Here is a 17,833-nt window from a genome sequence, read left to right on the forward strand (position 1 = left end):
CAAAAGATTGTAAACAACGGCAATGCCAACTTTTCTTGTTTATATTATTTTTTGAGGGAGGATATACTCAATTTTCTAAGCTTTGACAGTGTCATCATTTGCCACATTAAATTTTCCAAGCTATAATCTGCCTTTTACTCGTGTGTCTCAACCACAGACGTATTCTGAAGGTCTACAGTATGGCATCACTTCCAGATTCTTAAGATAGGCTGGGAACTAATGATTTGGGTTATTAACTAGCAAAAATTTGAGTTCTTCTTGTTCACCCCCATTGAACATTCATTGCCTCAAAATAAATCCCTAACAGCCTCCGTAGGAAAGCTTATATGTAAACATTCGTATTGTTAATAATAAAATGTTGATGTGTGGCAGCATCAGTGGAAGAACTCCAAACCCCAGAAGAAAAATTTACCTTCTTTGAGTAATTTAACAAAAATCACAATCAGCTGTTCCTCTTTTCCCATAAGTATCACCCTTGAATGGTGTCAGAGTAACAGTAATTACGTGCTCAGTTTTCACCGTGTTTGATGTTCAGGTAAACCTGGAGACATGTCCGAGTTGAGGTGGACCTGGGCAGGAGGCTGTGTGACTGGCAGTGGTGGGAGGAGCACCTGTTGGTGTACAGTAAGGCCTTTGTGACCTGAAGGGTGTGTTTCTCTACGTGGAGGTTACAGAGTGAGGATTCGACTTTGTGATTCTATGATTTGTTTTCAGTGTGCCCACCATGGAATTTTTTTTAATAGTCCTTTTGCCCAGTGAGTGTGAACCACGATGTCACCAAGAAAAATATACAAGGCTGGACAATTAAGTTCACAAGAAAAAGTGCTTTGAAGGGTGGAGTAGGGGTTGGCATCCATGCATAGCTTCTCAAGGGGAGGACTTTGAAGATGACTGTAGCGATATTCAGCAATGAGGTATATAGCACTTTTTCTAGGATGAACTCAAGAACTTAAATTGTCCAACCTTATATATTACTCAGTTTCTGTTAATGAAATTATCTGAGGATAGGTTAAAGCAAGACTTTCAGGTAAAGAAGAAAAGATTTTGAATTTACGTTCTAAAGAGTCCTCATAACCTTATACCTACAGCTAACACTTATATACCCCAGGTCAAATGAATTTAGGAATAGCCTATTGTTCTAAAAATATGAGCACTTTTGTTCCCTTTTCATCCCTGGCAGGACCAGAAAAGCTATTAATAATGGGGTATTGCTTTCTTTGCGGTAGATCCCGCGTCCTCACAGAGTGCTGTTAAGATGAAGGGCTGTGGTGTTTCACCGGGCCAAGAAGAAGGCTCTGTATGTCCTTCTCGTTGTAGGATTCTAGTGTCCTGCACGCGAGTGATGAAGTTTGAACAAGTTTTAGTTTCAAACCTTGTTATCGTAGATGTTTCTACAACTTGTTAAGCTGGGTGAAAAGAGGCACTCGCAGGAGAGAATGACTCCATTTATATAAAGTTCTGCAGTGTGCAAAACTAACCCAAGATAAAAACAATCAGAAGAGTGGGTAGAGGAGGTGGGAGTGAGGGGTGGAAACGGTCCGTATTTCATCATGGTTTGGGTCACATGGTAGTCGTCAAAATTCATGGACTGGCACAACAAAGGTTCTTGCATTTCACAGTGTGTACTTTTAATCTGAAAAAAAGAACCTCAAACAGTTAATGGACTCTGGTTAATCACATGTATGCTGGAATGTGTAGGGTGAACTGATGCCTGCACCATATTAGAATTGCATCAAAAAATGAGTTGGATGGATGGATGACATGTAACCCAGCGAGTGTGAGCCAGCATGCCGCAATTATCAGACCTGGGTGGAGTGGAAGGCATGTTCACTTTCAGCTTTTGTGTATGTTTAAAATACGTGTTACTAAAATTTAGGAGGAATTCAAATATTGTTACTGCATTTAAAATTTCACTGTAAGCATCTTACATTAAGATGGGGCCTGGTCAACTTGATTAAATGTGAAGTATTTTCCTGCTCACAGATGGAAATACATAGAATTATTATGAGCCGTGATTTTTTAAAAAATGAGACTAACTGGAATTAAAAGGCATATACACAGTTCTCTGAAGAATTTCACTAATTCATCGAAACTGCAGTAACAGAAGGACTTCTGACTTCCTTTCTGCTCCTAAATCACAGCAGATTACAAATTCAAAATCAATCATTATCTCTCTTAAACTCTAATTAACACTTAAACATTATTAGTCACAAATGTGAAATCTTGATCAGTGATGACCTCAGGTATTCTAAATGTAAATAAAATTAGATTTAGATCCCTTTTAATTACCTGAGGTGTTGTGAGTAATTACTATGGCAATTGATAAACTTAATTTCCTATTAAAGGGAAAAAAATGTAAAAAGCTTCTGTGCACTGTGTACTTAGCTCTTCAGTAGCCACGGCCTGTGCAAAATAAATTACCTACATTTATGTGTTAATGCTTTAGAATTATACATCATTGTTAAATTTTTATTTGGGCCCTCAAATTCATCATGTCATTCTCTTAACTTAAATTGCTAATGTTACTAGGTTATCATAAAAGGCAAAAACTTCCCCAAAGGAATTTTGTGCATGAGAAAAGGTAGGGGTCTGGGAGGTAGTGCCAGATAAACAATAATGGATGGGTGCTGGGGGAGAGAGTTACAATGACTTAATGCACAAAGCCCTCCTGAAGACCAAGTGGAAATCTGTTTTGTCATCTCATCCTTCTTCCTAATTGCATCACAATACATTGTATAATTCAACCTGTGTGTCACTGTCACTTCTTCCAGAGGCCTGCATGTGAGGGGCCACCGCTGCCAGCTCATTATTTAACAGAGCCGGAGGAGAGGGATAATTTTCTCAGGTTCCAACCAAGACATCTTCTCCACTACTTTAAGAGGAAAATGTCTTTTTTATGGAGATTATTGTAAGGGTAATTATTTCTGGAAACAGGAAAATAGCTTCCGTTGTGATAGATAAAGCCATTTTTCTTAAAAGTTCGAAGGTATCTGGAGGAAAATATGCTTGTGACAAATGGGAAGGCTGGAGAAAGCCCTAAACCCCCTTGTCGTGTTAGTGTGTGTAGCTTAAGAGAGGAAGCAAACGAGACCTGAGAAATTTGGTTCAGCCTGTATCAATCAAATTATATGAATTTTTTAAAAAGAAAACCAATTATGGTACTTAACCGAATCTGTCTCAAGGTTCCTGATTGCCGGATCTGTTTACGGCTGTTGTATGGTTGTATTCTCTTGTTTACGACTGTCCCTGTCTTCTCTTCCTTAGTTGACTTCATCTTCTCATCTATTTTGCTTTAAAATTTAGTATAGTTTCTTTAGCTTGAATAATTTAGCATAATCAGTGTGGGACAGGTTTTCGTGACACAGCCCCCTTTTCTCTTTTCATGTTTTAAAATCCTTCTTGCAGTCAGTTTTTCTCTATCTTTTGTTTATAGTGTATTTTAATCCTCTGATACCACTGCATTTATTCATATTTATCTTAGGTCTTCTTTTTCAGTTCACTGGTAAACTCTGTTAATTTGTTTTGTAACCCATAATTTGGCCTTTTGAAAAATAGTGGGTCAAAAATGTAACTCCAGTAGCCTCTCCTGGTGCGGAAAGAATGGTGAGGAGCCTCCCCGTGCAGATGGGAGAATTTCCAGATGAGCCTCCACCTTCAGGGGGTGTCAGAAGCATTTCTGCTGTGGAATCATCAACTTTCTCTGCGAAGACAGCTTGATGAGTTGAGAAGAAGTGACAGGTTCATTTTTCCCCTCTTTGGTTAAGCCATTTATCTTTTAGATCCTTGCCTGCCATCTAAATTGTATTGCCAATTTATTGGGATATTCACTTGCCTCGTCTTGGAAGCTGCTGATTTGCATCCAACTTGAGAATAAGTGAGAAAGAAAGTTAATCATATCCCGGCTTTTTGAACAGATTTGTGCTGGATTTAATTGTAGCATTTGAAATGTTCCATGTTTTGTGATGAGAGTCTATGTTCAACTCCGTATTAACCTGTATTACAGTGAGAATGTGTTCTAGTCCATAAAGCGTCACTCTTTGGAAGATCTTTAATTTAGATCTTTTCAATACCTTTACACTTCAGGTTAAGCTATGTTAGCTGATTTTAAACTCTGCCTACTTATTTGAATGATTTATTCAGTTAAGTAGTATAATTAATAATGAATACTAGCCAGACATGGAGTGAAATGATACTCTCAGCCTTCTAATCTCATTGTACTGTATGATGAAAAGAGTGAAGCTCTCTTACTTCTGAGCAGATGAGGTCCTGAAGGAGGAGCCCATTTGTCTGTAAGATCCAGGAGACCCTCTGGGGTTCCCGCCCGTGGTGGGAGAGCGTGGCTCTGTGAATGTGTGCCCTGGTCCTTCTGTGGGGTTCCCGCCCATGCTAGGAGAGCGTGGCTCTGTGAATATGTGCCCTGGTCCTTCTTGGGGTTCCCGCCCATGCTAGGAGAGCGTGGCTCTGTGAATGTGTGCCCTGGTCCTTCTGTGGGGTTCCCGCCCATGCTAGGAGAGCGTGGCTCTGTGAATATGTGCCCTGGTCCTTCTGTGGGGTTCCTGCCCGTGGTGGGAGAGTGTGGCTCTGTGAATGTGTGCCCTGGTCCTTCTGTGGGGTTCCCACCCATGCTAGGAGAGCGTGGCTCTGTGAATGTGTGCCCTGGTCCTTCTGTGGGGTTCCCGCCCATGCTAGGAGAGCGTGGCTCTGTGAATATGTACCCTGGTCCTTCTGGGCCTCAACACCAAGCACACCATTTGCTTCCTGCTTATTTTGTCTTATTCTTCTTGACATCTTTTCCCAACATATTTTATCTGTATCAAATATCTTTTGAGGGAGCTACTGCCTCCTCATCAGAGTCTTGGCGTCTATTTTCAGTAGCAGCTCCTGCCACTGTCATATACGCTTTGACAAAGTGCAGAGTTGAGCTGGCCTGGGGCCACCTGGGCTTGTGACTGCTGGTTAGCAGCAGCTTTCTCACTTTTGCTTTTAACTTCAAATGAATTTTTCCTCCTGTGCCTGTCCAGTGTTTATAATTTCTCAATATTTCCTTCAAGAATATTTTGTTTACATCATAAAATACATACCTTTTTAATGGTCCTTTTGTCACTTATCTGACACTTTGGGAAGGGAAGGAGCCAGTGCCTGGAATGATGAGTTGAATTGTAAAGCAGATGAGGAAGAACAAGAGATTCGGGAGTTCTGGGCCAAGATTGATGAGTGCTGGTTCTTGAAACCTTGCTAAGGTCTCAAGTCCTGGACAGTAGTGTGAAACGTCTCTTCTGTAGGGCGCTTTGACGGCAAGGGTGGGAAGTGTACTTAACATTCTGGTTGTTTGTATCTGGCAGATTTGTGTGGATTTCAGGATATTTTCCATCTGGCAAGTTGCCTGGCACATGCTAGTTGTTCAGTGAAGTAATGAAAGAACCAGGAACTGAGTGAAGGACAGATGCCGTAAGCATAGTAAAGAAGCCTCCCTTGACACATTAAAGGAAAAAGCAGCAAATTTCACAAATGAAACACAGAATGGGCAGCAACTTGCTTGTTTTCTTTAAGGCCTTGCTTAAGTCTGGTCATTGACCAGGAGCATGGCCCAGAGCATTCTGGGACCAGGAGCATGGCCCAGAGCATTCTGGGACCAGGAGCATGGCCCAGAACATTCTGGGACCAGGAGCATGGCCAAGAGCATTCTGGGACCAGGAGCATGACCAAGAGGATTCTGGGACCAAGAGCATGGCCCAGAGTATTCTGGGAACTTTCTGGGTCATTGAAATCGGTACTGACCCTGTAGCTCACACATTCTTTGCAGATAGCATCCTGCCCATCCATCCTAATCACCACTGGAGTAGGATGAGAAATTTAGAAAGGACACAATGGACACAGTACTTGGCTCATTCAGTGGAGTACCAAGCCAGGACCCTACTGGACAGCAAGCCAGAGACACAGGATTTCAGACACAGAATAAGGTCCTTCAGGCTGGAGTTTGACTTAGATGAGCCAACTGGACCTGGAAGATTTGCATATTTATTGTTATTATTATGAAGATTTGCACATTTTTATTATCATCGTCATCATCATCATCTTAGAGATGCAATCTCGCCACATTGCCCAGAGTAGCCTTGAACTCCTGGGCTCAATAATCCTCCCGCCTCCGCAGTAGCTGGGACTACACGTATTTACAAATCACCATGCCCAGCACATTTGTAGATCTTCAGCTGGGGGAAGTGTGCTGGAGGAAAACCTCCTAGGAGATGGTTGAGGTAGAAAACTGAGTAGCCATGGACATGAGTGAGGCTGAGGCAGGACAAAGTGAGTTGTTTGGGGACCCATGTCATCATTGCACAGTGAGTGTCCAGAAGTGACTGTCCAGTGGGTGTCGTGTTGGTGTGGGGGTGGCCTGGCTATCTTGGAGGGGACCCCGAACAGTACTGGTTGGAAGGTCCTCTTCCCCCCCCTCCAGTGGTAGAAGAGACCCTCTGACTGATGCAGTCAGGCCCACAGAAGCCCACGTTCTGACTGATGTCAGACAAAACCCCTGAAGGGTAGGACCAAGTTAGGGTATTTTGAAGCTATTCTTCAGAGAAGTAAATGTTTGCAGTTTGGTCATGGGGTCCTAGGTCTGGGGTGTCTGTGGGAATCAAACATTCCTGATTTTTCCTGCAGCCCAACTTTGGGATTCAATTTTAAGGGACAGTTGTGCGTGAAGACACGCATAAAAGTGGGGTGTGTGCGTACACTTCCTACAGCATGATGTGATGTCCCCCCTTGCCACGAATAATGACTTTTTATCAGAATTGGATACACATATAAAAATGTCTACTAGACCATATTTGTTCTAATATATTTTTAAACATTTTATGTTCTTTCCCCTTTCCTCAGAAAGGAAAAGGGAAATCTGGCCATCTTGGACACAGTAGAAATTTGCCTTCATTCTAAAATTCTGAAATTAATGTCAGCAGCCTTGACTTTGCTCCGTCCTGAAGGTAACTGTTTATTACAGTCGGCATTTAAATCCTCCGATTAATAGGAGCAATTAAACAATAGCTTCATTTCCAGCAAATTAACAACCCTAATAGGTAATTGCGACATAAATGAAGATAAATTTGTTTTAATACAATGAGATAAAAAGAATACAGACAAGAGCTGAATCTCAGATGAAGAACTCAGACTTCATTACTTTAGGAGAAACTCAAAGCTTTACTAGAAGAAATTAAAGCAAGTTTGGCTTTTTAACCATGGCCTGTCCTAAATTAGGGCGTTGTTTTTAAAAATCTATACCTAAAGGAATATTATTATATTTTATGCTAAAATACACATAAGGTAAGTCATCAAAGGACTGCCACCCACTGAAATCTTTCTCCTAATGACTTGCTCGGGGCACAACAAGCCCTAATGACTTGCTTGGGCAGTTGATTCTTGGCCAAGGCCTCTCATTAAGTTTTCACCAGCAAGGAAGCAGAAAGCAAATGCGTACAAGAGCGATTCCTATTTACACACCCCTGAATTAATTTTATGACCTGTTCAGTTGCAGGGTGTCTTACCTTCCTTATTAGTATTGCTTCTCATTGGAAAATTACTCTGATGGTTTGTGGTTTGTTCTGTTGAACTGTGGAAGTGATTGGACCAGACCAGACTTTAGAGTGATAAACGTGGGGTCCATGCCAAGGGTGGTTTGGAATAGGGTGGTACTAGTTTCAGGGAAAGTAACTGAGTGCTGAGTTTAAGGTAGTGGGAAAGAAAGATGACAGCATATCATAGAACAAAAATAATAAATTTTTCTTTGTGAGGCCACAGTGCTCAGGGGATGATCAGTTATATGTCAAAGAAGCTAGTAGGGTTTAGCTACAACTAAATGTCACGCACTTGTATCACCTCTTAAGAACGCCTTTCGGTGGCTTTGAACCATCAAATGATGTGTAATCAGTCTAGAATTCTATACCCTGCCAAAATATTAATTAAGCCTAAGGGTAGGGTAACAGCAGTGTTAGATACGGGGATCCCAAAGCAGAATGCCTGTGTGCCTCTCGAGGTGCTGTGGGCTTAGCCGGGCTCCTGAGGGTACACCATGTAACTCTCTCATGCCCCCCATTCTCAGCTGTCCAAATACCATACCAAGTATTTGTCCAAACTCTAGGTCTTATCCCTTGTCCTGGAACAATTTTGAGGGTCCCATATTAGTGTTTTTCAACCTTTTTTTTATCTGATAGCACACTTGAACCTATAGTAAAATTTCTGTGGCACATTTAATTATGTTGATCAAAAATAAAGAGTAAAGGGCGGCGCCTGTGGCTCAAAGGAGTAGGCCTCCGGCCCCATATACTGGAGGTGGCAGGTTCAAACCTGGCCCCGGCTAAAAACTGCAAAAATAAATAAATAAAGAGTAAAGAAAGAGATTATACTTACTTACTTTGAACTTCTTTTGAAAATAATTTAATTTATGATCTTTATGAATTTTCACAGCACACCTAAGGTCTGTTCATGGTACACCTGTATGCTGTGGCACACCAGTTGAAAATCACTGTGCTGGGCCTCAAGGATGCCCCTCTTCACATACTGAGTCCTCAGAAATGTGTTTCCCATTGCTGTTTTGAGCCTCTCCTCCCCCTGCCTTCTAGCAGCCTCACCCTGTCCCCACTGGTGATTCATCTGTTCCTTCGTTAGCTCAGCTGCTGTGTGCCTGCTGCAGGCCCCAGCAGGGTAGGCGCCATGCCCCTTAGCATTTCCACAGTAGACCCATGCTCCATGGGATTGCCCCATCGTCTCGGAACATGCACTGACTGGATTTTCCAACTGACATCGCAACTCGGCAGGCTCTCCATGGGTGTTCTGGTGCTGGGCTGTGCTGTGGGTCCCATGGTTCGTGAATTGTCATTCAGCACATGTACCCAGATAACCCCAGAGACAAAGACCCCCGCTCCTGTCTCTGTCCCTCCATGGTTTGACTTAATTTTTCTAATTCACTTCCCTTTGTACTCAAAATGTAGGTACTAGGGAAACGTACCCAGGGGGTGAGTATGGACACACCTCCTGAACCGTTTACTAACTTTGGGATTTTCATGATGAGAAAAATTGTACCTCAGAGTTCTTTTCATTCCTAAGTCACACATTTTGAACTGCATAGATAACTTAGTAATTAATTTCTTCTTAATTAATAAGATAGTTAAAGATCACTCTACTGTAATTTAAAACTGAGTTGAGACATTAGGGGATCTTTTATTTGTTCTTGGGAGATTTACAGTCCCTGGCAGCTTTCATTATTCCTGGAGTGCTCCCCCAGGTTCTGGTGGGAGAGGTTTTCAGGGAAAAGTGTGGGGAAATGTTATCTTTGGGTGGCTGCTCCAGAGGTAAAGACAAAACATGTAATGGCCCTCAACTTTATCAGTTGTGCTTTTAAAATATTTTTGAGAAGCAATATTAGTGTTTTTATTTCTATAAGTGTGTCTGTTATAAAAATTTTAATACTGTTGTAGCAGAGGTGTCCATTACACTGTGATTCCTAACACTGCTTGGTCAGCACTGCCCCCTGTCCCCGAGCTATTGACCTCAGTGCACCCCAACTTTCCCCACTGGCTTGATGTACTCAGGTCACCACTTGGCATCTAGCTGCGGCTCTTCATGGTGATCACTGAGATCTGTGCACTTGGCACAATGTCGTCCTCAGCGTTCTGTCCCCCCTCTTCCCCGGGCCTTATCTGGTCCGCTACAGAGCTTGGGGGGACAAAAACATGCTTTCCTGGAAGGGACTGCGATGCTCATACAGTGGTGCTAATGCAGGCAAACGCCAGGAGTGGACCATCTACCCTTTACCAGCGTGGAAGAACCCAGTTATACCAAGGGATTTCAGGTCTGAGGTTTGTATGATCAGAGCAGTGAAGAACTACAGGCAGAGGTCCACTTTTGCAGAGGTCACCTGCCGTGTGTCCATGACCTTTGGGGCATGGGGACTTGTTTAAAAGCTATATCCATTGCCAGCTGTGGAAAGATAAGGTCTTGTATCAAGGCAGTGGCAGTGAAGATAAATGCAGGAGAAATTCTGGTAGTAGAATTAATGTCATCCCTTTCCATGCCTGAGGGTGGGGCATACCATCTGCTTCATACAAGGGAAGCAGGTTTGGGACAGGTGAGGAGGCTCAGGCCAGCAGTGTGGCCTCAAAGGCACATGTGGTGTGACCCCAGGGAGAAGCCACGGTGGTCATTAGATGTGCCCCTCTGGGCTGCTGGAGGGACGCACAGCAGGGCTGTTTCTGGCCACACGGGAGCTTTATACAGTGTAATCTACACATGCGTGGGCGGCGCCTGTGGCTCAGTCAGTAGGGCGCCGGCCCCATATACCGAGGGTGGCGGGTTCAAACCCGGCCCAGCTGAACTGCAACCAAAAAATAGCTGGGCGTTGTGGCGGGCGCCTGTAGTCCCAGCTACTCGGGAGGCTGAGGCAAGAGAATCGCTTAAGCCCAGGAGTTGGAGGTTGCTGTGAGCTGTGTGATGCCACGGCACTCTACCGAGGGCCATAAAGTGAGATTCTGTCTCTACAAAAAAAAAAAAAAAAAAAAAATCTACACATGCGTGCGCACACACATGCACTCTTGATTGAATGAGCTAATTAAAAGGTATCTTTTATAGTATCCAAATGCTATTTTTAAATTGAAGATAAAGTAACTTTTAAAACAACACCGAACATTTCTATTTAAGTACCCAGAAGGTAATTAAACTGGTACCATCATGGGGAAAGAGCAAACATTTTCAGTACCTACTGACGACAGCATTTTAGACTGAGGAGGGGTTCACGTGACAGATTCATAGTAAAGCACGCCACCAGGTTTGAGAAATCATCAAACCTCCATGGTAAAAGATTCCTGATTTTTCTGAGTTCAGGTGATTATATTTTGATACACGCTTTTACATTAAACATATATATGTTTATATATGTATTTATATACAATGTAGCAAATTCATATTTGATCAAATATAGATAAAAACCTAAATGGTTCTAAAAGTTGCCCAGCCAGCCTAGTCTGGGGCACTATTCGTGGTTCCAACCCATAAACATTTAAATATTGTTGTAAATATCATGAGTCATTACCCATGATAGTTACAGAAGAATAGCCGCCTCCCTCTCTCCCTGACGTTCCATTTCCTCTGAAGGTTTTTTTGGGAAGGGGACATGGTTTATGGACCCACACAGACCCTCCCAGCCTTCCTGTCCAGAAGCTCTTCCGAATTTCCCCAGATTTTTGCATGGTGGTGTGAGGCATGGACCAAGGTACTTTTTTGGATGGCAATTGTCACTTCAGCTTTCGCCCACCCCAACAATTCATATAGAAACCTCTTAATTACCTTGGGGGAGGGGTACAAAAAAGTTGCAGCAGTTGGCAAGTCTGTGTTGAGGGGTCAGTTGACAATTTACGTTTTTGTGAAGGAGGAGAAGGGGTAGATTTTCCAAGCAGTTCTTCACCTCTTTTCTTCCTTAAGTCAGATGCTTTTTGTTTTTCATTAAATAAGTTTTTCCTTTATACTGTGGAAAAGCAGTCTGTATGTTTTAAACAGTCTTTATAAATCATTTTCTTTCCTTGTTCTGTGTAAGGAAGTAGGAAAGACCTAAAAATGATGGGTAGAAGAGAAATGGGAAAAGAATGAAAAAAAATAGCAAAGGGAAAAAATGTACAGCTATTGATCTTGTTGCTTCTTTTTTTGTAATTAACATAGCAGAACAATAAATAAATGGACGGAAGGATTTTAGCAATTAACGTGTGGCTAATGATTTGTACATCCTATCTGTAGTTTAACAAGACGCTTTCTTGTAAAAAGACTCTTTACCCACGAATTTGCTTTCTTGTCTCCACATAGGAGGGATAGAACATGCGCTTGAAATTTCATAAAATGAGGGTTTTAATAAATCTCTGACTTCTTTTTGAGAGTTTCTCAAGTCTTCCTTTAGCATGGAAAACATTGATAGAAAATGTCTACATAGCTGCCAGAACAGGCAGCCCAGTCCTGTTTTAATTCTGACTTTTGTGCAGAAATTAAAGTCGATCATCCAGCTGAATAGTGCTCTTGAGGCTGAGAGGAAATGCCGTGTAGTTGATAATCAAAAATCCCTTTTTTGCTATATCCTCCTCCCCCCCCCAAAAAAAAAGAACAAAAGAAAGAAATTGACAGTCACCAGGCAATCAGGATTTTTGCTTATAGTTTACTCTTGGTCTTCAGAATCTTAGTACACCTATGTGACACATTCTGCAACTGTTGAAATCTGATCTGAGATTTTTGTTTTTTAGTTCACATAATGATTTTTTAAAAAAAATATTCTAATATACATCTTCAGAGACCCCAGATCAATATGCCAATGGTTTTGAAATGACGGAGTGCTGCGATATTCCTCTGTAATTTAAACATGATTAGCTGATGAAGGTTATGATCAATACACTACGGGAAGATAAATTAATTGATATCATCCTTTCAGGATGATAAGAAGCCTATTGGAGGTGGGATGTAACTAATGAAGCTGCGGCTCCGTCTGTGTGAGCCATTTTTTATATATTGCATTTTCACTTAATCATATTTAGGCTATCATTCATTTACATGAGAACCATAAGCTGTGGACAAACCAGTCCCCTTATTAAAACCGTATTCATTTGGAAAAGGAATTATCCTCAGACACTCTGGGCTCCTTCTGTGTTCAAACCTATTGCCGGGAGAGACTATGTCTTCCCTTTCAGGGGGGCATCTTGGCAAATAGCTGCGATCTAGGCTAAGGCAAGGATTGAATATCACTGAGCTTAATTACATTACAGCTCGTCCCCAAAGACACACATCTATTCAAATAAAAACTAGTTATTCTGCCGTGGTGACACCTTATTGGTGTAGGAAGAGTTTTCTAATCGTTGACTTCCTTTCCAATTAAATCCAATATGCTTTATCAGCGAGCTTATTTGCCAAGAGAAGTTATGCCTGGTTGAATTTAGCTTTGTATTGATTAAGATAAACTTTCAATGTGTGTAGTAATATATTTAAATAAAAAAGGCCTTTGATATAATCACACGTCCTTGAATATAATTCTACACGATAGCTTGTGGAGTGAAGAGTAATTGTTCAGGCTTTGCTAAGAAAAGATGTTTTGTGTTCAAGGGGTTTGGTTAAATTGCCCTTTTTTGGGATTATTTTTGTCTCTAAGTAACTGGAACAAACATCACTTTATTAGAATAACTTAAAGGAGATAGGTGTGTACTTTTTATTCCCCATTCCTGTGGGGAGGCCTGGGTGAGGCTGCCCAGTCCTCTCGGCGTCAGAGGGCCGGCTCCTCCTGTCTCATCTCTCCCAACGTGGCCTCCACTCCCAGTGTCACCTCCTGGCCCAGAATGACTGCAGATGACATGTGTGCATTTCAGGAAGCAAGTGAGAAAAAGACAAGAAATGGGCGAAGGGTAGACTCTCGAGGAAAATTTCTAGAAGCTGCAAAGTGTCCCATTGTTCAGAGCTTGCTCACAACTAGCTGTGCTGGGGGGGACAGGAGGAAGACCTGGGAAATGTACATTTATTCTAGTGTTCGTGTGCCCAACTAAAAACCAGGAATTTCGTGACTTTGAGAGACGGGAATAGTGGATTTCAGGAATGGCCAGCAGTCTCTGCTATGGTCCTTAGATTTAGAAATTGATTCACACTGTGGTCTCTGTTCCACTAGTTGCCCAGAAGATTGTTGCCACGAGGAAGAAGCAGCAGCTGTCCATAGGGCCCTGCAAGTCACTGCCCAACTCTCCAAGCCATTCCTCGGTCTGCTCCGCACAGGTGTCTGCCGCGCACATAAGCCAGGTGCGTCAGGTGATGGGAGAAGTTGGCTGAAGGCACATTAGGACCAAGAAGGTGTGGATGGTGTTCACAGTCAATGCCAAAGTCGTGAAGTTGTTTATCTTTTCTCTTCAACTTTGTAAATAACAGCGTGTTATAATTGACTTCACGTCTCCTTTAGAGACCGCTGTGGCCAGGCGGTTTTTATGGACTCATTTAATGTCCTCTGTCCCCACGCTGTCCGTGTTAGGAGGCACGCTGGCTCTGCTGGGGAGGCAGGGCATGTGCCGCAGATGCCACTGTTGATTTAAGTCACCCTGCTCTGGTCCTCGCCCTAGCCTGCTTGTAGGTTGAACAGTCCTGAGTAAACCTTAATGGTTAATCTCAACAATATGTTTAAATTGTGTGGTGGCATTCAATTATAATTACCATCTCCCTCAGGTCTTATAGAAACCACTATCTTTCTATAACAACATTTTGCTAAATTATTTACTTGGAAGCAAGTGAAATAATTGTCACTTTGAAGAACCTGGCTGAAGCCCTGGGAAGGAAGCGGTTGGCTTTGTTTTGCCTGTATTTGTTTAGTGATGAACATTTCTTTGGCAGGTTTTTTAAGCATGCAGGGAAAAGGTCTGGTGTCAAGCTTTTGATTTGATTGGAGGTCAATAGGGTTATTTCTTATTGTGAAGGCCTGGTCAGTCAAGAATATTAATATTTTTGATGTCAGTATCTTTAATTTTCTGTGACTCTTGAAATACTTTCCAAAAGCACTCGGATTTTCAAGGTGTCAACTCGGGATGAGAGTTGTGGTTTCACTGGGTGACCAGTCCCTCTCTCTGCCCCTGACTTAAAGCAGTAAATGGACACCATGTGGTTCAACCCGCCCGTTTGTTTCTCAGAGGAAATAAGAAATGATTACATTTTAACACTCATAGATTTTTAAAGTTAAATGATACAGACTTAAGTCACTTTTCGTAGACAGAACTAGTATAGGAGAAAATACATTCTAGAATGAGGCTGCATATACCTGACGCTCGCACAGCTGGCAGAGTCAGACACTGTCTAGCTTGTTTCTGGGAATCTCTTCAGTGTGGCTCGCTAACTTGTTGGTTATGACCCTGCTTAAGTGGTGGCCTTCAGTTCCTGGGGTGCATTGCTAATAAAACCTTGGTTTTTAATCACTGCAGACAAGTAACGGAGGTGGGAGTTTAAGCGACTATTCCTCCTCTGTCCCATCGACTCCGAGCACCAGCCAGAAGGAGCTCCGGATAGACGTCCCTCCCAGCGCCAACACTCCGACGCCCGTCCGTAAGCAGTCCAAGCGCCGGTCCAACCTCTTCACTGTGAGTGTCAGCCCCGGGCGGGGACTTGAGTGTCACACTGAGGGGTTTCAGTTAGTACAGACCCGGTGGCCAGCCAGTTCCATGATGTTTGTAGAATTCAAACTAAATGAATGTGAATAGCGTCGATGTCTGAGAAAATTATGAGAAGCAAAGATGTGGATGTAGAGTAGAATGGGGATGTCTCAGTGCGCGCAAGTTCTGATAACAGGCGTCAGAAATGAAGAGTGAGGGGCTGAGTATACTGATGCTCAGACACTGATTATCCAGTGACTGTCGTGGTGCCTCACGAGAGACGTGTTGCGTGGAATACTGAGAGATGACAAAACTCTGCCAAGATGTACATGTGTGTCTCTAACCCTTCATGGAAAGGTGACATCCACCGCACCCTAGCTCGGGAGCTGCAGCAGGGCTGGGAGGTGGGTGTCGGGAAGGCTGATTACTCCAGGAGGCTTCTCTGCTGGGTTTTCTTCAGAGTCATCTGTGGAGCATTTTAAATCCAGAGCTCAGATATCTGTGCTCAGGTTTATAAACTCAGAACGTGGATACAGCCCAGGTGTCCCTAAACCAAGGATGAGGCAGAAAGGTTTCCACCCTGTCCCCTCCTCAGGCACAGCAGGCATTACCAATCAATCCCCTCCCTCACACACAGCAGGCATTACCAATCAATCATGGGGTCTTCGAGGCTGAACCCCGAGCTCCAGGGGAGAACACTTTCCCTGGACTTGCCCTGTGGGTCACGAGTATACCTTTTCCAACAGTGGTTTTCAGCCAGGTGGTTTTGCTTCCTAAGGACAGTGGGCAATTTCTGGAGAAATTCTGAGTTGCCACAACAGGATGGTGAGAGCAGGTAGGCAGGGAGCTGCTGGCATCTGAGCGTGGGCAGCACCCAGGGCCCCCACGGCGGAGAACTGCCCTACTCCAGATTAATTGGGGGGGGGGGGGCGTTTTAAACCATGTGACTTTCCTTTTTGGTTGATCACTTCTGACTTAGACACAAAGAAATTCAATGTTTCGTATCTTGAACTACAGGAAGACTCCAGTGGGGTGCCTGGGAGTCTGGTATCTGATTCACTGCCCCTCTCCAACCATGGCCGCCTTGACACTGGGGTTCCCGCCAAGTCCAGTAGGCCCCCCCACCTTTCCCTCCACGCTGTGGCTATCTCCTGCTGGCCGGCTGCTCTTCCAGGCTTGTCGCCGACCCTCCTCTTCCCTTTGCTGGGCGGTAGAGTGAGTACTGGTCAGACACGCCTGGCTCAGACCCTGGCTGCTGGGAAGACTCCCTGTGAGGGCGGAACAGACTTGTACCAGTGCTTCCATTATGAAAATGATTTCTGAGAGTGTTAGGCAAAAGTAGTTGTAGGGCCACTGAAGACTGGGAGAATTTAGGGTTCTGCGCAGTAATAAGTGAAAATCTGATATGTTTAAATTTGTACATAGATGAGATGTTTTATTGTGACTTTTTTTTAGACACATGGACACTGGCCACCTAAATTGCTACTTACCGGCTGTCAAACACTAGCTACCCTGTCCACACCCAGGACAGGGGCTTTCGTTTGAGAAGGAGCCACCTTGCAGAATGGGCTGTGCACTCACTCACGACTCAGTGAGCTCCAGAAACCACCTGCCAGAGATGGAGCTGGGGCCGGAGGGGGTGGGCAGGCGGCACAGCACGGGGTGGGGCTTGTCATGGTGGGGACGAGATGGTCATCTGTATCTTTGCCACCCCTGTTAAGGGAGTGGTGGGGAGAGAGCACACAGTCTCCCAATGCCTTTCAAGTGTTAGGGTTAGGGTCACAGCTCGCCCCCTCTAGTTTCTATTTTAAGGAGATAAATAATGAGCCAGGAAGTATCTTTTAAATGGAACTATTTATAAGGAAACCACCAGCACAGCCTCATCCCCACCCCCACCCCATAAGGGAGCTGGAATGTGTCAGAAAATAGTACCCTGGACCTTTCCATTGTGTCACCTACAACCCCAGTGGCTAGCAGAGGAGAACACTTTAAGGCCAAGAGCATCAAATAACTCGGTTAATAACTAAATATTTACTTAACATCTGCTCTCCACAGGGCCCCTGTTTTGCTCAGTGTGTGGGAGAAACACTTGTTGCCAGAGTCAGCCCATACTCCCCAGAACGTGTTCTAAAGTGAAAGGGGCAGGGGAGAGAACCGAGGGATCAGGGGGCCCCTTCCTGCTGACTCCAGCTGCAGATGTGTGCACCTGTGCCCACAGAGCGACCAGGCAGGGCCGGTGTAGGGGCCAGCACACACTCACTGTTGTGGTGACTGTAATTCACCATTAATTATATCGTTACTAATGTATTGTGTCATAAAATGGCCTGCCTTCGAATCTGTGTGTTATTAGTGTGTGTTCTCTTTCTCCTTAATCTTAGAAAACAATTTGAGAGTGAACCTCAGAAATTGAATGCAGCTGTTCAGACATGTAGGTCACTTCCAGAGTTTTGAGCAGCCTGTGTTACGGTCCGTTGTTTCACTTCCAGGAAACTCAGCTGACAGTGTCCGTTCTCGTCCACGTTTCGACCTGCTCGGCTTACACCTGTTGCCCGGAGGGCTTCATTTGTTTCCGTCTATGCAGATTTTACATCTCCTGATTTTTGTGTATCCAAAACTTTCGTAATGCCCCACATATTATTAGTGGGGACGGAAATGAGGGGTCATGAAAGAAGCTAACACTACCATAGATTTGGCATTTAAGGAAA

At 43.6% G+C, this 17,833-nt stretch overlaps 1 protein-coding gene across 10 annotated transcripts in view; it reads left to right on the forward strand.

Moving 5' to 3' along the window:
* Nucleotides 1-17,833, forward strand: part of AGAP1 (ArfGAP with GTPase domain, ankyrin repeat and PH domain 1) — a 547,645-nt gene that overhangs the window by 258,615 nt on the left and 271,197 nt on the right. For all 10 annotated transcript variants that reach the window (XM_053596986.1, XM_053596987.1, XM_053596989.1 and 7 more), the window contains 2 exons: nucleotides 13,670-13,797; nucleotides 14,961-15,116. In XM_053596986.1, the coding sequence (XP_053452961.1) occupies nucleotides 13,670-13,797; nucleotides 14,961-15,116 (284 nt within the window). The remainder of the gene's footprint in view (nucleotides 1-13,669; nucleotides 13,798-14,960; nucleotides 15,117-17,833) is intronic.

Source organism: Nycticebus coucang, chromosome 7, assembly GCF_027406575.1.
Source record: "Nycticebus coucang isolate mNycCou1 chromosome 7, mNycCou1.pri, whole genome shotgun sequence".
NCBI lineage: Eukaryota > Metazoa > Chordata > Mammalia > Primates > Lorisidae > Nycticebus > Nycticebus coucang.